Source organism: Felis catus, chromosome C2 (genome assembly GCF_018350175.1).
Source record: "Felis catus isolate Fca126 chromosome C2, F.catus_Fca126_mat1.0, whole genome shotgun sequence".
Lineage (NCBI taxonomy): Eukaryota > Metazoa > Chordata > Mammalia > Carnivora > Felidae > Felis > Felis catus.
The window spans coordinates 80,167,256-80,190,223 of record NC_058376.1 but is presented as its reverse complement, the minus strand read 5'-3'; the positions used below and the strand labels follow the sequence as shown (position 1 = coordinate 80,190,223).

General features: G+C 45.9%; 1 protein-coding gene across 1 annotated transcript; it reads left to right on the top strand.

Annotated features, from left to right (window-relative positions):
• Window positions 1–384: 384 nt before the first annotated feature.
• On the top strand, window positions 385–2,783 carry RTP4 (receptor transporter protein 4). Its single transcript, XM_011286030.4, has 2 exons — window positions 385–681; window positions 1,605–2,783. Exons 1-2 carry the CDS (start codon window positions 500–502, stop codon window positions 2,581–2,583), a joined length of 1,161 nt encoding a protein of 386 aa, XP_011284332.2. The 5' UTR covers window positions 385–499; the 3' UTR covers window positions 2,584–2,783.
• Window positions 2,784–22,968: the final 20,185 nt, after the last annotated feature.

Genomic DNA, 22,968 nt, shown 5'->3' with positions numbered 1-22,968 from the left:
AGTGGGGCTTCCAAGGGCATGAGGTCCTGCTTGTCTTATCTCTCCCGTTTGAGTTTGAACTCCAGAGTTACTGGGTGCATGAGACCAACATTGACCACACGCTCCCACACTACCTTCCCATGTCTGCGTGAGAATGTGAGCATCTGCGGGGGTAGAAGCTGCTTTCTTAGTCAGTGGTATTTATCCCAGAGCCGAGCAAAGTGCTTGGCCTCGTGTAAAAATAAGGGAAAACTAAAATACTTAGGTAACTTACAAATGCCCCCCGAATCTAGAACAGAGCTCTGTATTCAGATATCTCTTAGAGAGTTCTGTTCACAAACTAGCAAAACTCTGCTGCCCTCTGTCTTCTGAACAAAGACCTGTTCTGTGTACTCAGTCTAAAACGAAACCTAAGAAAATAGCTGACGTGTGTTCCTGACAGAGAAACTGAAACTGATGTTTTTTTTTTTCTCTTTCCCCTCTTGCAAGTTGCCAAATAAAACTGAGTTACTCACCAGGCATGGCTCCCCAGCCTCAGGAGAAGAAAACGGTTTTAGATGTTGGGGCATGGGAGCAGATATTTCAAGAACTGATGCAGCAGGAGAAACCCCGGGCCAGATGGACCCTGAAGTTGGATAAGAATCTCGATCCAAACTGCCTTGCAGAAGGGTGGAAGCAATACGAGCTGAAAGGATTCGGCAGGTGAGTGAGAGTTTGCCTTTCAGTGGGCATTCTTGGACCAAGACGCCAGCTTAGCCTCAGCAGCATCCGTGGGTTCCTTCCAGAGCATGTTAAAGGAACAAGGGTCACCAGGTTCTCCCTTTGCACAGTGTTCTTTAGTATGTAAATGCCTCCATTTTGTTTAACGCAGGAAGTTTCTTCTTTTACTAGGCTTCCTCCCTTAACCTGAGTGGAAACCACAAATGGGATGCTAGGGTTCCCCGGGTGGCTCAGTTAAGCATCCAACTTTGGGTTAGGTCATGATCTCACGGTTTGTGAGTTTGAGCCCCTCGTCAGGCTCTGGAGCCTGGAGCCTGCTTCGGATTCTGTGTCTCCCTCTCTCTCTGCCCCTCCCGCACTTGCACTCTGTTTCTCTCTCAAAAAGTGAATAAATATTACAAAAAATTTTTTAAATCTCACTGGCAGGGGGCAGAAGGACCCCTCCCCATGAGACACCCAGAGATATTTTACTAGCAAAGAGGCAAACGTGGGGCCACATAGGATAGAAGCTATGGTGGCTCACAGGGAAAAGCTTTGTTAAAAACACAATCCCTTTCATCCTTTTTTTTTTTTAATGTTTATTCATTCATTCTGAGAGAGAGAGAGAGAGAGAGAGAGAGAGAGAGAGAGAACCCCAAGCAGACCCTGAGTTGTTAGTGCGGAGCCTGACGGGGGCTTGAACCCACGAACTGTGAGATCATGACCTGAGCCAAAATCAAGAGTTGGACACTTAACTGGCTAAGCCACCCTGGCGCCCACCCCTCTCATTCTTATTTGGCAATGTGTCAATATCATATGGACTTTTTCAGACTGGAAGAGATCTCAGAGACTGAGGCCAGGCAGGCCAACCTGCTTCGGGTCAGCATTCACCTGAAGGCACACGGCCTTGTTCCTTTTATCTGCAGGTTCCAGTGTTCCTCATGCCAGCGGAGTTGGGCTTCTGCTCAAGTGCATATCCTATGTCACATGCACCTGGAGTCCCACAAATCCCAGGGTCAGGTGATTATGCGCCTCTTTGCTCAGAGGTGCAAGAAGTGTTCCTGGTCTCGATTTGAGAACCCTGAGTTCTCCCCAGAGAGTGCCATGAGGATTCTGAAAAACGTGGTGCTGCGTATTCTGAAGAAATTCTATGACTTTAAGAAGGTTTCAGAGCTACCGATCATTCGGGAGGTCCCTTTGGATGGGTCCCATGACACGAACAATTGTGAAGGTTGCTCTCTGGGCTTCTGCTTACTGAGATTGCAAAACAACACGACGGAGCCATCAGTATCCCCATTCTCTCCTACTGGTTCCTCATCTCCCACTGGTGATGTGTTCAGCCAAAGCCAATGGAATGGGTATTATTATGTCTATAAGGCATCAGGGCCCAGCCACACCACTGCTGAGCCCAAAGGGGAGACCAGCAGGCAGCCCATCCCAAGGACCGACAGGCAGGCTGCACAGGCCCCCTGCAGGACATACTCTGAGGTTGTCAGGAGGGTAGGACAACAGTCCACACAGCAAGCATGCTCACAAGCCACACAAGGGGCAGGTGTGCAGGCCACACGGGGGACAGACCCAAAGACCACGTTGAGGGCAATCCCAAAGGCTACATCAGGGTCAGACACTCAGACTACAGGGAGAATAGTCCCCTCTAGGTCAAACCTACAGCTCACGTGGACAGACTCCGTGGCTACACACGGGTTTTCGGCCTCCAGTGGAACTCAAGCTGCCTGGAGAAGTTCACCCAGAAATGTTCCAAACAGCTATCCCATATACGCTCCGTTAGTGCAACAAGATTACTTCGTTGATGAGGAGAGATTGAACCTGTTCTACTTTCTCTGCGGTATTTGTATCATTGTCGTTTTCATAGCCAAATGGTTAGAAGAAGGAAGATGGCGATAAGCTTGTCTTCTTTTGTCTCAGTTCCACGGTAATCAATGAACTGGTTGCCATTTTAGTACGACACAGAACATGCTTTCAGACCGTGCAGGGTCAAGTTTGTAAGAATAAACACTAGTTTCCTAGATCTCCTTAGCAGATAGTCTAAAACATAACCTAGCAGATAACGGACCCAATAATAAATATTTGATGGCTCACTAAAAGCTCTTCATTCATTCATCCACTCATTCATTTATCGGTATCTATAGATATCGATAGACGCCACATCTTGACAAGAACTGAGGGTCATGAGTGTTATCAGAAAGTTATTGTGGTAGGTAGAATAATGACCCCCCGAACTTATCCGTGTCCTAGTTCCCAGAACGTGTGCATATGCCACAGGCAAAAAGGACTTTGCAGGTGTGATTACTTTAAAGATCTTGAGGGGCGCCTGGGTGGCTCAACCGGTTGAGCGTCCGACTTCGGCTCAGGTCATGATCTCACAGCTCGTGAGTTCCAGCCCCAAGTCGGGCTCTGTGCTGACAGCTCGGAGCCTGGAGTCCGCTTCGGATTCTGTGTCTCCCTCTCTCTCTGCCCCTAACCCCCTCGCATTCTGTCTCTGTCTCTCTGAAACATCAATAAACATTAAAAAAAATTTTTTTTAAAGATCTTGAGATGAGGCGCTTATCCTGCATTATCTGCATGGGCCCAACGTAATCACAGTGGTCCTTACAGAAGGGAGGCAAGAATGTCAAAGTGAGAAAAAAGGAGATTTAACGATGGCAGGAGAGCTTGCAGTGATGGGCTTTGAAGATGGAGGAAGTAGCCATGAGCCAAGGAACGCAGGCAGCTCTAGAAGCTCATAAAGACAAAGGAACAGATGTTCCCCCAGAGCTTCCAGAGGGAACCAGCTCTGCAGACGCACGACTTCAGCCCGGTGAGACTGATTTTAGACTTTGGACCTCCAGAAGTCTATGATAATAAATTTGCGTTGCTTTAAGTCACTACATTTGTGGTCATTTGTTATAGCTGTAATAGGAAAGTAATACAGCTATCAAGATCACTCCAAGGATCAGGCAATTATGTTTTAGGTATGCTTCCGTTGAAACAACAATAAAAAGAGCATTTTGTAGATTAGAAATATCTATAGGCCGGGGCGCCTGGGTGGCGCAGTCGGTTAAGCGTCCAAGCGTCCGACTTCAGCCAGGTCACGATCTCGCGGTCCGTGAGTTCGAGCCCCGCATCAGGCTCTGGGCTGATGGCTCGGAGCCTGGAGCCTGTTTCTGATTCTGTGTCTCCCTCTCTCTCTGCCCCTCCCCCATTCATGCTCTGTCTCTCTCTGTCCCCAAAATAAATAAAAAACGTTGAAAAAAAAAAAAGAAATATCTATAGGCCGATCCCCTCTTGTTCTTCTTCCTCCCCTGCTTAAATCTATCCCAATGCCCCCGTCCAGAAGAGACTCCCTTTGATCTGGTGACCCCTGGAGCTATCCTGTTCTCTCCCTTCTTCCAGCACTGGATGAGGAAGCACGGAAGAGCTTGCCAATCCTGAAACCTGGGCCTCAGTGTCCCCATCTATAAAACAGGCTAATGTCTTCCAGTGAAACATGGTAGATTGAACACGTGCATTTCCCTCTGAGCTTTCTTGAAATCTTACTGAGTGACGGTGGAAGGGGGCGGGGCGGGGGGGGGGAAGGCATCAGCACACAAGGGTAAAGACAATGGGTAGAAGCCAGCAAACCGAGGGACCAGTGATAGGTCACTGACTTGGCAGAGTAGGGAGATCCGGAATAGAAATCAGGTGAGGGAAAACTGAGGCGCAAAGCAATTCATGCGGCACAATTTCAGAAAGTTCAAAACCGGAGGCCACAGCCACGCTGAAGGAAGCTGCTGGGGACGTGGAAACAGGGGGATTGGCTGAAGGCGTTTACAGCACGTTTCTTTCCTCCAGCCCTCTGCAGCCCAGTCACCACTCTTAACTGACTCCAGGTTTATTCTCTGAAGACATTGACTTAGAGGGACTCTGGACTTAGGGACTTGGGTGATGTTATGGGACAGAGTGCCACCCAGCAATCAGAAAGGTAGTCAACGTCTATACACTGACTATGGGAGTCCCTTACCCACTCCCAAACCTAGGAACCATGCCAGGCTTATATCCTACGCACCCGCCCCTCAAATACACAGGTGAGTGGATGGGTCCTCTTTGGGAAAACCTATCAGCTCAAGAGAAAAAACAATACATATCTATGAAAAATGGTGGGGGGGGGGCCGTGGTGATGAGTTTCATCTAGCGGAATGACTAGCCAAAGTAGCTCCAGAGTAAATCCACCAGATGCAAGAGCCCTGCAGAGGGTCGGACACCTCATGTGGACAGATTGCCGAGGGCTTATCCAATATTTGATATGTGTGAAGGGAAATATCAACTGTGAAGGCGAAGAAGAAAACCAAATTTAAAAAAAAAGTGGGGAGTCAGAGAAAACGGATACTTTAAAGATAAGAAAACAAACCAAAACCTATTTCAAAATGATTATTTATGCCTCAGAGGGACAAGAGAGGGTATCATCTTCGCGAAACATGAATTAGACCGATTCTCTGCAGCACTCTCAGGTGAGGCAGTTATCTCTGGCTGGGGGTGAGTCTTTGGGGGGGGAATCTCAGCTACAAGTCTTATGCAGGCAATGCTCCTGAAAGCTGGAGGAATGAACACCCTGGTCCTGAAGGCCAGGCTCTGGCCAGGGGACCACAGCCTCCACGACAGGCAATATTTTGCACCACTCCAATCCACTTGCTTGGTCTAAAATGCTCCCTGAATCCTCCAGGATAAGAGGAAAGATAGCGAGCAAACTAAGCCCCATCACTGCATCTATCTTGGGATGGCAACTATCTCCCTTTACTACTCATTCTCCATTCCCCTTACCTGGGCACCTCTGCCGTTCGGGTGGCTTACCTGCTCAGCCTTTCCAGACCTTCATCTTGGCGGTGTGGACCCTTCCTCACAAGGCCTTTCTCAGTTGTGGTTTCTGCATTTGTCCATCCACTGTCAAAAGTACCAAGTACCAAAAGAGGAAAGTACCAAGAGAGGCACCAGCGGATCACTTGAGTGCCAAATATATTCTTCCTGGGCGCCCCCCTCCCCGCGTCCTATTTCCCTCTGATGATCAGGAGAGTGACGCTTTTTTGCCTGCTGTTCTCTCGGCAAAAAAGTCTTTGAGACGACCAGCCTTCGCTGGTCATGCAGTTCTTGCCGCAGTCCCTAGTGGGAGCAGTCCCCACCCGGGGTGGCCAGACCTGCAGAGCCTTGGGTTGTGGTGATGGGACACCTGAAAATGGCGCCTGATTTAATGTGAGTGATGGGAAACAAGGTCGTTCCTACTTCCATCTCTTGATTTCCAGATCCATATGCTCCACCACTGGGACCGCACACACAATGGTCATTGATTCAGAACGTGTACTACTCCGCCCCGGTGGACGGTGACTCATCTTTGCAAGGCAGCATCTCCAAGCAGCATTACAGCCACCTCTTTAAGGGGCTGTATCATTGATCCGTACCTCAGGCTGGCCACTTCTGGGTGGTGTTGTATTTGAGAAAACCAGGAAACTGCATGGCCTTATCACCTCTGCTGTAACTCTTTTGCTCCACATTTGGTCATTTCTCTAACGTGATAATATGTGATGCGTTAGTTTGCTAGGGCTGTGGGAAAGAATCCGTTCCGTGCCTCTCACCCAGCGTCCCGTGGATTGCTGGCAATCTTTGGGGTTCCTCGGCTTGTAGCAGCATCACCTTGCTCTCGCCTTTTACTTTCACGAGGTGTTCTTCACATGTGCGTTTCTGTGTCCAATTTTCCCCTTTATTTTTCTAAATAAAAAAAAAAATCTTTGTTTTTGAGAGAGAGAGAGAGAGAGAGCAAGGGAGGAGGAGAGAGAGAGGGAGACACAGAATCCGAAGCAGGCTCCAGGCTCTGAGTTGTCAGCACAGAGCCCAAGGCAGGGCTCGAACCCACAAACGGTGATTTCATGACCTGAGCCGAAGTCGGACGCTTAACCGACTGAGCCACCCAAGTGGTCCCCCCCCCTTTTTTTTTTATAAGGACGCCAGTATGATTTTATCCTAATTACCACCACATAATTGAACTAAACTACTAGTGAACCAAGACTGGCCTTTACCTTCCTCTATTGACAGGTCTTAAGTAACAACCTCTTCCTGACCATGTGATCAGCTGTGAGCTGAGGGAGAGGCGTGAGTGCACCAGTGGAGGCTGACCTGGGGGCTGGGCTCCCAGGTCACCCAGCTGTTTTGTTTTCTCCATCCCTGACTTCTGTTCAATCCCGGGCCGTGTCACTTCCATATTCTGATGTGTTGTGCTGGGCCTGCTCAACCTTATGACTAAACGAGCCTTTCGGAATCTGGCTCACAATGGGCATCTCTGGCCCCATTACATTTTGATATCTCATGATCAGGAGTCTTACCTCTATGAGGCCAAATGGCTTGTAGAAGTTGGTTTCTGAATGGTGTGTAATTCTCTAATGCGGATGGGCACCCTGGTACCAAAGGGTCAGCCGGGTCATATGGCCTACGTGGCAGGGCCACTTGCATTGCATTGTGCTTCCTTTTAGAGGTGTGAGGACCTGTGCTTCCTTTTAGAGGTGTGAGGGTCAAGATGCTATAATTTGACCTTCCCGTTGGAAGCGCTATCCTGCCGTGCTCCAAACTACTGTGCCCCTAAAACCTTTACTGATATGGCAGGGAACCTTTGTAGGATTCTGTAGGACCCCTACCCCGTGAAGTGTGAGGTCTCCGATGCACTTGCCACTTCTTACTCCTCTTGTCTGATTAAAATGGTATCGTTGATGGAGTAAACCAATGTGACGTTCTGCAGAAAGTCCAGATGGTTTAGGCTCTGCAGATTGTATCATGACCGAGGATGAGAGAGAAAACATGGTCCTGGGACAAAAGCATAAATGTAAGCTGCTATACTCTCTGTATGAATGTCCTCCAGGATTTGACTGGCTTCTATAGGAGCTAGACCGGGGAATTAATTGAGAATCGGCTGGAGAGCACCACCTCTGTGTCTTTTAGGTCTGAAGGGTGGCTCTAATCTCTGCCATTCTCCGTGAGACATGATAGTTTTGGCTTTTATGGTACTGTATCATGGTTTTTTGAAAGAGAAATCTTTAGCTATTCTCATTACAGTAGCTCTTACCCAGAGGAAAAAGAACCAAAGAAGGGTTCTACTTCCACTGCATGCGTGCATTCCAATTATCCATTCAGGGACTGGCCAAATGCACTGGGTGAGCCCATGGATTTACTGTATTCATCATGAGCCTGACGTGAGCCGGGACTCAGCTTATAACGTGGCCCCCAGATACTTCTACTCAAACAGCGGTCCATGATTTGTTTCAGATCCCTGGGGATCAATATCAATTCAGATCCTGAACCTAAAAGCCCTCAATATGTCTAGATATTCCTCTTTCCCCAGCATACAGTTACCCAAATAAATGGCCATACATCTGTTTGAGGAAGGACCGGGGACTTTTGCCTCATTCTTTCCCCTTGGGAACCAGCCTCTCTGTAAGCCAATGAGTTATGGGTCTGAAAAGTGGCTCCGATCTTACTAAATAAGCATTCTAATTTTCTTTTTTTTAACTTTATTGGTTCAGCTTCCCTCATATTCCTGATCATCCATTTGTGGTTTCTTTTGATTGTATAAATTGAGAAATATTCTTACTGGCTGCCTACCTGTTTATCGTCTACATAAAAAATAGGAAATAGATACAACTAGTATATTGGTACAGAAGGCCCAATATCCAAACAATAGGAGCTCCAGAGAGAGAAAACAGAAAATGAAAAAACAAAACAAAACCTTTAAAAGCCTTTCTTAGAACAAAAGGACAGGACTTCCTGCTTGAGAGGGTCCCCGAGGGGCCACCTACACAATGAATGGACAAGGGTCACATCTAGACACATTATTATGAAATTTCTAACACCAGATATAAAAAAGACTCTAAAAGTTCTGGAAAGAAAAACAAGACAAAAAAAAACAAAAAACAAAAAACAAAGACAACATGCAAAGGGCCTAGAGCTGTAATTACATTGGCCTTCCAACATCTCAATGTGTCTCAGAGGCATTCATGCTTTTGTGTATTTGCAGATGTCATTTTCTGATTCAGTAATGGCTCTTTCTTCTTTTTCTCAAACTTGTTTTGGCCTCTGTTTTTTGTGTTAGAGGATTTCCTCAAACATCTGGTAGTCCTTGGCTCTCCATCCAAGTTCAAATACAAGACACTAGAAAGTGGACTGGCATAGGGTATGCTGGAAGACAATGGAACGAAGCCTTCAAAATTCTGAGGGAAAAAAGTGACTTCCAACAGAGTATCTCATACCCAACCAAAATGTAGTCAAATGTAGGTACAGAATAAACCTCATTTTCAGTCACGCAAGGGGTCATATTTTTACCTCCTTTCCTGCCGTGGATCCATTTTCAGGAAGCCCCTAGAGGATATTCCTTCCCTCTCTCCTCTTCCCACCGCAGTGTAGAGTGAACATCCGGAGTCCAGTCAGTAGGGGCTCGGCACAGGGACTGGGTGAGCTCCTAGAAAGCTGGAGAAGCCAGCTCCCAGAATACTGACTCCCAGCTGGCCTAAAAAGACAAATCCACACTGGCGCTGGCTGACAGAGGGCTCCAGGAGGGCATGCTTCTAAGGGGAACATGGAGGAAACTGAGAGGCTCCCTCAGGCACCTGCAGGTGTGGAAGTATGCAGGTTCACACTTCCAACAGAGTATGGAGATGAGGTAGACAAGAACACGGAAAATCCACGCAGAGAAACAGAAAATGAAGACCAAGGGGATCATTGATGGCAGGGCGAACAAAAACGGTTGCACAAGAAAGTAAATGCAATAAGACCATATGGCTTAGCCACGAGAGCATTCAAACAGTCCTAATGTCAAATATCACGACTGAAGGGCACTTTAACAAAAAATTAGGACTTAAAAGCAGAGGGGCTGAGGGTATATACGACTGCGAAATCTGTATCTTGATGGTAGGAAACCCGTGCATGGTTTTGAAAAATCGAGAAGCAGAGACGCGGAGTTTAAAGACCAGAGACAAAGGCCATTGTTTCTAGGAAGGAAAATGGAAGCAGGGGGGCGGGGAAGGGCGGACTTTTGTAATAGACGTTACAGGACACTCCGCTTTTCTTGCAGCGGTGTATACATTTGGCTGTCCCCAAAATTAACATGAAACGCCACTTTTGAGGCATCTGATTAGATGTCCAAGCTCCTCCAAGTTTCCCCATTCTGAGCTGCTGGCTGCTTACTCTCATAGGCCTGTGCCTTTGGCTTTTCTCGCATCCGGGCTCTTCTTCTTTTCTCCCACTCCTCCTCTGGCCACAAGGCAGACACTGTGGGAAGGCGGCCGGAGGGAGGTTTTCGAGGCGCAAGCCCCAGGCTAACGTGGCCCCCTCGGTCAGCCGGGGGCCGGGCGGTGGGAGGCTCCCGTGCGGACAGGGGAGAGCCCTGGCGGCAGAGAACTTTAAATCGGTGATCACACCCGTGAAACGTGGTCTGCTGTTTAACCTCACTCGCGCCGCCAATTCGGAATTTCAGTGGCAAAATACTCCCCGAAAATAGTATTTTGATGGCCTCCATTTTAGAACAAATTGCTGCGGTTACGGTGTGACCTTTAATATTATGTTTGTAAGCGTGGCTGCCGCCGATAAATCACTGCGGACAGACCCCCACCGAATAGCTCCTGGAAGTGACTGCAGAAAATTCCGGCGGGGGCGGGGACGCGGGCGGGGGAGACCGGCCCCCCCGAGCGGATCCGGTGCGGGTCTCGGGCGCGCCGCCGCCCAGAATCGGGACCCCAGGCGGCAGGTCTGAGCTGGGCGGCCCCCACCCGCCAGCCGCGGAGGGACCGCCAGGTGGCCGGGACGGTGCCGAGATCTGCGCGCGGGGCGCCTCCGCTGTCCCCGCTTCGTGCCCGTGCCGCGCGGCGGCGACCCGCACCCAAAGCGGCGCGGGACCAAATCGCCCTCCCGCTGTGCTAGGTCTGGCTCGGGAGAGAAAGGCCCGCGGCGCAGGGGGTGCCCGGGCAGCCAAGGCCACGGGGCGGGAGTGGGGCTGGGCGCCCTCGGGCGGGGGCCTGGGGCAGAGGGGAAGGCGGGGCGGGGGCAAGGTGAGCACCCCTTCTGTCCTGCTCCTTCTTCTGCGCTTCCTCTCTCCCTGCTTGTGGTTGGGGGCTAAGCCACTCCGGCCTTTCATTTCGCTTTTTTTTTTTTTTTCTTGCTAAGGATGTGGTCCTGGAGATGACTTGTACCTGAGTTTTGTAAAGGGATGTGCGATCTATTTGGAGTTGGTTTTCCTTCTCAGAGACACAAATGTTCCTTCGCCCAGAGTATTTGGAGAAACTTCTTTTTAAACTGGAGTAGATGATCCCTAAGCTCTCTTATAAAAGAAGGGTGCTTTTTAAAAAGACCCATTCAGGGTGTTAAATAATACATCATTGTTTTCAAATTAGATTTCCAGGATAACCATACCCAAGCACTTGATGCTTGTGTTTCTATGGGATCTTGTGTAACCACTAGGTATCCAATAAATATTATGTGATTTGGCCTTTCCTTAGGCCCAAATTTCATCTGTCCCCCAGCCCCCGCCTCTCCCCACTGTCCCCAGCCCCACCTTAAACTGTTTAGTCCAAGAGCCCTGAAGGCCCAGGATGTGGCTGGCCTTCAGGAAAGCATGACTCCATCCCCAAGCTGAGGAATTAACTGGAATCCTGAAATAAAGCATGGGGATGTTCCTGGAGGACGTGTGCAGAGAAATTCAGCAACACCTCGCCAAGCCATGAGTGTTATCAGTCAGGCCTGGCAGCCAAGCTGGAATCAGAAACAAAAATATTTATTTTAAGAACACTGTGAGCACCGAGCTGATTCTGAGGCAAACAGATCTGACCTGAGGAGGCTCAGCAAAACAAAACAAAACAAAACAAAACAAAACAAAACAAAAACACCCTCCTTTTAACAAAATCAGTCATCCCCTGAAATGGAAGAGTTTTTCTGTGTGTTGGATAGTCCGGGGCCAAAATCTGTGGATTTCAAGGAACACTAAATGCATCCAGTGGTCTCCTTGACCCAGCTTTCATGTTCTCTGACCCATCTCCCCTTCACATCTTCACTCCCATGAAGTCAGGGCACTTTCAGCTGGAGTATGATGGCTAAACATCCTCTGGCCAAGAAGGCAGAGGGACAGAAGCCTCTGGAGGTTTGGAAGGACAGATTCATCAGATGTCAGACCGGGAAACAGGTTTCCAGAGCAATCCTGACCCGCCCCTTCGCAGCAGTGGGAATGGGGGGTGTCGCTGTTTGACCTCTGTTACCTCGAGTGGCAGCCAAAAGGTACCAGCTTCCACTTTAAGATGTCAAACAGGTGAACACTCGGGGGAAGACGCCTTACCATCCAAATTAAACTAAAAGGCTGGGGATGTGGAACTGGGAGTTTCTAAGGTTTATATTGGGAAGCAGGGACTGGTTGGAGCAGGGAGAGGCAGAAAAAAAAAAAACAGGAAAAAATTCGGCAAAACAATGTAGTCCAGTTCCTGGGAACTTCTAGAACCACCTTTAGAGTTGCTGCAGGTAGGCAGAACAGTGCTCTAGTGTCATTTGACCACCTCTCTGGGGCCTGGGTGACAAATTGTCTGGCAGGCCGAATTTGTGTGCTCCCGAGTTAAGGTGGCCCTTTCCCTGGAGACCCCGGGAAGCTGGGAAAGAGGGCTCAAGCTGGTTTAGTGGCTCAGAGACCTTAGACTGGGCCCTTAGAGACCTTCTGTCCTAAGGCATCTTTTAACAAATAAGGAAACCAGATCTTTGGAGACAGAAGTGAGCTCCCTGTTAAACCATAATTTTTATTTTTATTTATTTATTTATTTATTTATTTATTTATTTATTTATTTATTTTAATTTTTTTCAACGTTTTTTATTTATTTTTGGGACAGAGAGAGACAGAGCATGAACGGGGGAGGGGCAGAGAGAGAGGGAGACACAGAATCGGAAACAGGCTCCAGGCTCTGAGCCATCAGCCCAGAGCCTGACGCGGGGCTCAAACTCACGGACCGCAAGATCGTGACCTGGCTGAAGTCGGACGCTTAACTGACTGCGCCACCCAGGCGCCCCAAACCATAATTTTTAAAAAAGATAAAAAGCCACGTCTTTCATGCATACAGATTTGAAAGGAATACGTTGCAAAGATTTTATTGAGCTCATTAAGTAATGTGGAAAGCAGTAAGTTTCAAAACTGGCCCAAAGAGCATTTGAAACACTAGATATGTGTAGGTAATCTAATGGCTTGCGGGGTTACAAGCTGTACAAAAACTGGTTTATGTTGAACAGGATCATAAACTGTAAACCTTGAGGCTCTTAGTTCCACTGGGAAGAAATTATTTGCATTTCTGTGGAAGAAAATTTTCCCAGTGAGCCTTTGCCTCATAGGGAAGAAAACGAATCCAGTAAATAGGAAGTCAAGCCTGGCACTGAAAGGGTACCCAATAATCTCCTTTTCCTATTTCCAAGTTTCAGATAATTTTTTTTTTAACTTGTCAAAAATCACACTAATACCTGCTAGGAGTGTAAGGGTTAAATGGTAGTGTAGGGCTAACCTGTAGCCTTGGGAAATAACAGCTTTGTTTTGACACTGTAGGTTAAGAGATAACGGCCTTGTCCTATCAATCAAGGGAATGAAAGTTCAAGGGAAATCAGCTGGATTGGTGTTTGATTGGATGGGGGCAAGGGCATGTTGAGAACTTTGAAAAAGTGGGCCAGAGGCAGGGTCAAGGAGGTCACCTGGTTGCAGCTTAACCGGCAGAAGGTCTGAACTGTTTCCACCCCCATCTGGGAACTATTTCTTTGTTCTGTTCCCAGGTGATAAGATGATGTGGTCGGCTATAAAAACTCTGTACCTCGGCTGTTCGAGGCCGCACTCTGGTCAAGAGTGTCGGTCCCGATTGGTCGGCCTTGCCTCTCGTTGCAGTCAACTTTGTTGTGACTCTCACTGGTGCCCGTAGAATTCTGTTTCAGGAGTTGTGTGGATGCAACAGGAGATGTAGGGTAATCACTGAGGTCTCATTTTGGGCAAACCAATCTTTCTGTCCTTGCAACTCAATCCAGAAAGACCATGGCAGACAAGAGCCAAATCGTCAATGGCAAAAAGGACACCGCTTAGGAAAGTGGTACGTTTCCTACTTCTCGTCTGTCCAGCCCATCTATTCCCTTAAGGTTCTGCTCATGCCAACACTGGTCTTTGAGGAAGGCCAAAATGGGTCCTCATTCCCACCTTCCCCAAACGCAAGGTACAGTCTCACTATTCCCTGTCTTCCCTACAGGAGGATTCCTTAATCGTCCCGTGACCCGCCTTTCCACACTCAGTCTTCATATTTCACTATCTCTGGGCTGCTTTCTCGCATAGTCTCTTTTGGAACCTTCATTAGATGTTTTCAAGAGAAGTTGGAGGACACCTAGTGAAGATGTTAACTAAGGGGATTTAAGTACGAATGTACTCAGTTGGCATAGGTATCTGTTGAAAACCCTTCTAGTTCTTAAACTCAAGCGTTCTGTAATTGTTTTCCCAAATGGGAGTGAGAACCTACATATAAAACCTAGAAAGCTTCAGGTAGGTTTGCAAAGCCAGCATTGACCTTTCGGCTTTAGAAAAACTCTAATTTCCTGGCTCTTCCTCAGAGTGCATACTAATGCCCTTCCTTCTGGGAGGCTCTGAGGATAAGTGAGTTACTATTTGCCAAGAGATTTGGTAGCCCCAGGCGAATGACACAGAGCTATGACAAGGCATCTGCACAAACATCCATTCTTTGGCTCTTGCCAGATCTTTGTGGGCGGCAGAGTTTGTAATAACTTCATTACCAGAGTCCATCAGACTCGCTAGTGTCTCCCTAAGATTGCCTTTTCCATTATCTTTTTGTTTGTTTGTCTACAATGGAATTCAGGTGGATAAGGAACGAGGGTAGTGCTGGGGTAGCTGTTAACTACATTCAAAAGATAACATAATGGGAATGAATCATCTACCCCCACGCCCGGATTCTGAAGCTTATTTTTGCAATCTTTGTATCCTCTATATAAGAAGAGAAAAATTCCAAGAAGGAGAGTTCCTTAAGGCTAGTGACATTGAGAACCATCATGAGGTTTAGACCACAAGTTTGGGATGAAATGGGAACATTTTATTTAAAAAAAATTTTTTTAATGTTTTTATTTATTTTTGAGACAGACAGAGATAGAGCATGAACAGGGGAGGGTCAGCGAGAGGGAGACACAGAATCTGAAACAGGTCCCAGGCTCCGAGCTGTCAGCACAGAGCCCGACGCGGGGCTCGAACTCACGGACTGCGAGATTGGACTGCGAGATGGTGACCTGAGCCAAAGTCGGTGGCTTAACCGACTGAGCCACCCAGGCGCCCCTGAAATGGGAACATTTTAGAAGTGTTATACCCAAATTCTAATTTTGTTCTGCTACTCGTATGTTAGGGCCAAGGGGATGTAAGAGACTATGAGCGATTGCCATTTTATACATTTGGCAATGAAGACCCAGAGAAAGAACGTAACATGCTCAAGTTCACACACCTGTGTTGAGGTGCATGTTTTTGTGATTTATAGGGGAGGAGGCAGGAGGAACAAAGACGTTGACACTAGTACCTTGTCTGTTGAGCTGTCTCATCGATGAAGGATATTTCTCTGCGATTGCACTATAAAACAGAACAGAAATAGGAAGGAGTGGTTCCAGCCCATTTCTCGTCTCCTCAAATCAAACTTTACTCAGATTTTGTCCTCAAGGCCTCCAGGACCAGCTGTTATCTCTGCTGACCACCCCCCCCCCTCACCGTTTTCCCCAACTTCTCCTAAGAAATCATATAAAAATGGCCACTTTTATCAAATATCCATTACAAGTCCCACGCGCAAAGGATTCTACTTCTAGTATCTCGATGAATCTTCATAACAACACTGAGGCCAGTACTGTTGTCTTCATTTAATAAATGGGAAAACCGAGGCTCATTTGCATGCTGAGATTGAGTATGCAAGATCCTACAGCGGGTAACGAGAGAGCCGGGAGTCTTACTTGTCAACTCTCCACTTCAGTTCTGTGCTTTGCGGTCTTCCACACTCCATACCATTTTCTCAAACCTGTGCCTTCTCTCATCTGGCTTCCTCCCCTGGTGAGTAAATTCCACTTCTAGATGGCGCGGGCGTGAGTAAATTCCACTTCTAGATGGGGCGGGGGAGTTGGGGGGCCACTGTCATTGGATCCATGCTGGAATCCAAAAATCTGAGACAGGTAAAGGATGAAGCAGTTGAGTGAGTGCAGAGCCAAGACAGATCTAAAGATCTGAGTTCATGAGTACTGTGGGTTGCCTGCCCAGTGCCCATTTCCCATTTTTTCCTTACGGACATCATTTTTTTTTTTTTTTCAAGTATCCATCCACAAAGCTCATGTGCTTCACCCCCCGGCTCCAGGGAAAGCCTAATTTATCCGAGGCCAGCGACTGGTTCATAAACCAGCGTCTGACACAAAGGTGGTCACTGAGATACAAGGAGAAGTTTGGAGAGGACTTCTGGCAAAATCCTCCTAACTGCTTTGCCTGCTCCTGCACACATTCCTTTCCATGCATGGGGGATTGTGAAATACCAATTCTGAGAACTGGTTTGATGGCTCCAGTGTTTCCAACCCACTTTCTCGGCACAGTGGCAGTGCTCCTGGCTTTTCATAAGCCAGCTCTAATTCGAGGTTTTGGGTCTAGAACCCCCTCCTGTCTTTAGTTGACAGTGGAGACTTTTTATTTTTTTTATTTAAAAAAATTTTTTTAACATTTATTTATTTTTGAGACAGAGAGAGACAGAGCATGAATGGGGGAGGGGCAGAGAGAGAGGGAGACACAGAATCGGAAGCAGGCTCCAGGCTCTGAGCCATTAGCCCAGAGCCTGACGCGGGGTTCGAACTCATGGACCGCGAGATCGTGACCTGAGCCGAAGTCGGACGCTCAACTGACTGAGCCACCCAGGCGCCCCGACAGTGGAGACTTTTTAATGAGGTGGCCCAGGAAATACTGCCCAGTGTCTTCAACAGTAATAACTTCATTTGTTTCCATAACTTAACAGAGGTGTCATGAAAATTAATGAGTGTGCTGGTGGAAATGAATTGTCTTCTGCAAAAGGTTCTCTGCACTCATCGTGTAGGAAATTGTGTGGATCTTTCTTTTCTTTCTTTCTTTGCATCCGGGGCAACATGTTTCTAGCTAAAGGGTATGGGTTTTTTTTTTTTTTAATTTTTTTTTAACGTTTATTTATTTTTGAGAAGAGAGAGACAGAGCATGAGCGGGGGAGGAGAGAGAAAGAGGGAGACACAGAATCTGAAACAGGCTCCAGGCTCTGAGCTGTCAGCACAGAGCCCGAGGTGGGGCTCGAACTCACGGACTGGAAGATCGTGACCTGAGCTGAGGCAAGATCATGACCTGAGCTGAAGTCTGACGCTTAACCGACTGAGCCACCCAGGCGCCCTTAAAGGGTCTGTTTTGATTATACTTACGATGTAGAAAGTGGAGACTTGGTAAAAATCTTCTGAGCCTTTGTTTTGAAGAAGTGTGACATTGGGAGAAAAATAATCCCAAAGAATGAAAACCCAAAGGAATCATTTCAATCAAATGTTTCTCATGACTCTGGCCTGGGTATCTGGATTCCTCTTCAGTCCTTGGGTCTTTACACTCACAGCTAGGCTGAGACGGATTCACACTGAGCTGGAAACACAGCCAGGGTTGGAGAGGAAAAGCTCTGCCATGAGTCTCACAGGGTAGTTAGTAGAAGAGGTTACTGATCCCGTGGTCACATATGTGCTATGCTGTCCATTGCCTACCTTTCCTCCTCTCTCTTAAAAAAGAAAGAAAAAACAAAAAACCAAAAACCAAAAAAACACAAAAACACAAAAAGCAAAACTGGGCATGGGGATAGAATGTAGTAATGTATTCATTTGGTCTTGTAAATTTTCCACATTGAGGTATTTTAATGACGTTGAGTCAAGATCACAATTTTTTTCCCATTCTGAATGTGCCCTCATCTCAAATTTGCTAGTGTCAGGTAGCATGAGATAGATCGTAGGCTTTTGGGGGGTCTTGCTAGGAGGAAGTTGGAGATACATTGAGCCTGAATCGAGTAGGACACATTTATATATTTCACATATCTGAACGTAAGTAAGATGCACCATTTTATGCAGAAAGTTGATAATGTTTGAATAAAACATTTTAGCTGCCATTTGAAAAGACATATTAGAACATTTCAGTAAATTGGTGAGAATTTATTGCTTCCTGATTTGAACAGACATGAAGGATACCTTGTTTCATCCTCTAAAAATGCAAAAATGTATTGAAGAACTGAAAGAAAATTCAGATGAAAATTGGTAGATATTTATCATACCGTTAAAAAAAAAACTATTTCGTGTGTTTAAAATCTTTCATAATAAAAATTCAGGGACTTTAAAAAAATGTAATGGAACACAGAACAATGGGGATCAACACAAGCAAAGGAACTGATAGAAATTTTCTGATCTTGAGAGGCAGGCAAATTGTAACAAAAACAAAAATCACCCAAGATAGTAATTCATTAAGAGAAAGAGATAGCTTTCCAATAAAATTAGCGAATAGACTCTTGGATGGTTTGATAAGCCAATTAACAAAGTGAAGTGAATCATGTAAACACACTGGAAAATTTTAAACTGTTCTGTAGACTTGACCTGGAATGATAATATCAATGAAGGATTAAAAAAAAAAACTGATAATATACACTATAACAAGGACATCAACAACAATTTCATTTAATGAGTGGCTTGATTCAGAGTGCTTAAGATGAGTCACTGTACAAAGAAACCTGAAATGCCCTGAAAACTTCCTGTTCACACAAGAAAAAAACTTCATAAAAGTTCCATTGCTTGACAATAATCCTGAAACTTTGGATGGCATTATTAATAGAGTTATAAAGGAACTTTCCTGAACTGTCAATAATGCTTTCAAAAAATTGATTAACCATGTTAGAAGAAAACTGTATCATCTTTCTAGTCTATAGTAAATGATATTACAAAATCAAATGGAAATTCGATCAGATTGTAGGGGAACAGTAGACAGAGATGTCAATGTATGTCATTTTCTGGATTTTGTGGTACCTATTGGCATTTTAGAATTTATTTGTTGTGATTTTTTTCATTCTAAAGATTCACTTTTGCTTCAATTTTGTATTTTTCTTCTTAAAGAGGGCCTGACTGTATTGTATAAGCTCAGACCCCACCAAACCTCCATGGTTCCAGCAGTGACATAGGGAGAGCTGATGTGGATTTGGGGGGCGGGGGTGGTATTTATGGGAACCTGAAATATAGGTACCAGTTATGGAGACAAGTGAAAAGAGGGAGCATCCAGGTGGCCAGAGACACCAAACTAGAGTGTTGGCTAAGTCAGGTTACCTTATAAATAGGAGAGGTCAAGAGTGGATTGGGGTGTTCCAAAGGCTCTTACTAACAATTACAATAGGGGCACTCGGGAGGCTTAGTTGGTTGAGCATCTGATTCTTGATTTGGATCAGATCACGATCTCATGGTTTGTGAGTTCCAGCCTTGAGTCGGCCTCTGCACGGACAGCATGGAGCCTGCTTGGGATTCTCTCTCTCCTTCTCTTTTTGCCCCTCCCCTACTTTCTCTCTTTCTCTCTCTCTCTCTCAAAATATATGAATAAACTTAAAAAAAATAGCAACTGTTACGGACCACTTATTATATGTCACGCATTACATCAGAGGTCACAGCTATGGCCCATGGACCAATCTGGCCTCCCCTGTTTTGTAAAGAAAGTTTTACTAAATGTAGCATTTAGATATTTTCTATGACTACCTTTGTGCTACAACAGCAGAGTTGAGTAATCATGACAGAGACCACATGGCTTATAAATTCTAACATATTTGCTATCTGGTCCTTACAGCAGAAGTTTGTCAGTGATGTGGGCGTTAACTGCACTATGTGGGCATTAACTCTGTGGTAGATTGTTTTTTCCCATGTGTCCACATTGTATCTCCCAACCCATATACGCAGGTGAAAATGGGACCTTCTAACCCACCCCCCAACTACCTGAGTCTGGGCAGATGGACCCTGTGGCTGCTTTGACCAATAACATTCAGTGAAAGGGATGCTTTGCCATTCCAGGCAGTGCTCCAACCTTCCTGGAAGCTTCTGCTTCCAGACTATTGGAGAAGCCAGCACTGTGTAAGTACAACTACCTGAGACTACCATGTTATGAGAAGCCCAAATTTCATGGAAAAGCCTAGCATATTAGATGCCACGTGAAGAGAGAGAACAAGGACCATGTAGGCACCAGATATGTGTGTGAAGGAGCTACCTTGGAAGTAGATCCCCTGCCCAGATGCTCCCGCTAGTATCATGTGGATCGGGCACAGAGCACCAAAACAAACCCTTCTGGAATTTCTGACCCACAGAATCGTTAGATGGATAAAGTGGTGGCTTTTATCCATTAATTTTGGGGTAGTTTGTTATGCACCAATTCATGTTATCTTCATAACTACCTCATGAGATATGAATTATCAGTCTCAATTTTTGCGTCAGAGAATCAAGGGTTGGAGAAGCCGAGTTATATGTTCAATGTCACGCAGCTGATACACCACAGAGCCGGAGTTCAAAGCCGAGTCTGTCAGGCTCCAAAGCCCAGGTCCCTGCCATGCTTACCAGTGCTGACATTCCGTGTGCTAAAAGCCAGCAAAGATAAGGAACAATGGACCAGACAGAAGGCTCCTGAGAAGGTCACACTCCAGCCATAGTGGAGTTATATTCAAGGAGGGAGTTTTGAGTATCCAGCTTCCATAGAGTGGAGCAGCTAGTGTTATATTCAATGTTGGGGCCTTGGCAATTCTCCCGACAATGTTTCCTTTTCATCCGTATTATGTGTTTATTCTCTTCCAAGGCACGTTGTTTTTCAAAGTGCTTTCTTTTTAAAAAGCTTTACTGTGGCATAAAACACATACCACAAAATCTACCCATTATAAGTGGATAGTTAAGTGGTTTCTAATAAATATATACAGTTGTGCAACCATTGCTACAATCCATTCTAGAACATTTCCAAATGTCCTAAATGAGGGAACATTTCCTAAAAAGGTCCTTCGTGCCAGATTGCGGTCAATCCCTACTCCTACAGCCAGTCCCTAGCAATCGTTGATCTGCTTTTTGTCTCTGTAAGTTTCCCTTTTCTTAAAATGTCATATAAGTAGAAGCATGTGATAGATGGTTTGTTGTGTTAGACTTTTTTTAGTTCAGCGAGCAATTGCTGAAAGTATTGCGTTATATGGATGCACCACATTTTCTTACAAATTCAGCCATTGACAGACGTATGGTTTGGTTCCCATTTTGTGTTTAGTCAGTGTTCGATTGTTTACAATTCATGGGACCCAAACGGACAATGCCTAACATCTATGGTTTATTGAAGGACAAGGATACAAAAATAAAACAACATTACTAAAATACAGGCTCCGAGCACTTCCTACCACTTTCCTCAGAATCAAGAAGGTCTCTCAACGTTGGGGGAAGAATTGGGGAAATCGAAAGTGAATATCTGGGGCCCGATCTCCATCCTCCTGACCTTGCAGGCAGGACGCCAAAAGTTTCCTGTTTTTGGCTCTAAGTGGCAGGGTATGGAAATAAACAAAGACCACCCAAATGAGGACAAGAAAAGGCTGTTATTTAGAGCTTGCTTTAGCCAGGGGGTCAGCTGCCATCATGCTTTTGGCAGAGACTTAAAAGGAAGCAGGAGATGGGGGCGCCTGGGTGGCGCAGTCGGTTAAGCGTCCGACTTCAGCCAGGTCACGATCTCGCGGTCCCTGAGTTCGAGCCCCGCGTCAGGCTCTGGGCTGATGGCTCGGAGCCTGGAGCCTGTTTCCGATTCTGTGTCTCCCTCTCTCTCTGCCCCTCCCCCGTTCATGCTCTGTCTCTCTCTGTCCCAAAAAAGATAAATAAACGTTGAAAAAAAAAAATTAAAAAAAAAAAAAAAAAAGGAGGCAGGAGAGTCTGAAAGCTTTATAGTGAGAAAAGGGGAAGCTTCGAGCATGCCCCAACTGGAGATTGTTGGCATGGGGAGCTGAAGGAGGACTGGTTATGGGTCAGAGTTCTGTTTTATATGGGTCAGAGTTCAGCCTGGCCACTGACCATTGACAATATTCGGCTTCTCAAGGGCCAGTCTTCTCTTAAAATCCCCTCCATCTAACTCCAGCACATGGGTTCCCAGGAAACTCTTCTGTGATGCGATAGAAATGAAGGGCATTTTAGGTCAAAAGACCCAGCTCTAGTCCATGGGAAAAAAAAAAAAAATCACTTCACTTCTCTGAGATTCAGATTCTGTCTATCTTGAGATAGTACATAATGATAGTAATGCTTTATAATAGATATAGATAGATATAGATATAGATATTATATAATAGATAATAGGGTTTATAATAGATTGCTCTAAATTTCCTAATTTTTTATCTGTTCCCACAACTGTGCCTTTTGCCACAGTTCAAAAAAATATTAAAAAAATAAAGATATAAGGGTGCCTGGGTGGCTCAATCGGTTGAGCATTGGACTTCAGCTCAGGTATGATCTTGTGGTCTGTGAGTTCGAGCCCCGCGTCGGGCTCGCTACAATCATCGTTACAATCCATCTTAGAACATTTCCAAATGTCCTAAATGAGGGAATATTTCCTAAAAAGGTCCTTTCATGCCAGATTGTGGTCAATCCCTACCCTTAAAGCTAGTCTCTAGGAGACTAGCTCCCACAAAAGGGAAGAGGATATTTCCCTACACCATGGCTCTGAGTTCAGCCATATGATGTGCTTTGGTCAATAAAATAGAAATGACAGCACGACAGTTCTGAGCTTAACTCTCGAAAGGCCTTTGTGTTTCTACTTGCTCTCTGGTTGGCTTCCTGCATTACCATGAGTAGATCGTGCCTAGTCTAGCTCACTGGTCCCAGAAGGTGGAGCAGAGCCAACCTGTCCCAGTTGAGTAACCCTACAACACCTGACCCCTAGTTAACCCCTAGACCCCTGAGCAAACCCAGCTAAGATGAGCAGACTCACCCAACTAAGTCCCATCTATGAGAATAAATGATTTTGTTTTTTAAGCCACCCAGATTTGGGGCGGTGTCTTAGGTAGCAAAAGCTAATATGATACAGAGCTGTCATGTCAGTCAAATAAAACAATGAGTGTGGAAGCTTTTTAGAAACTGCAAAATACTTTCCAAAATGAATTACCCTTATTTTTTGTTCCCGCATGACCTTATTTTCAATTATCTGTCATCCTCAAAAATGTATTAGCTGGGCACAGTTTAAGGTATGCTCTTTTACAA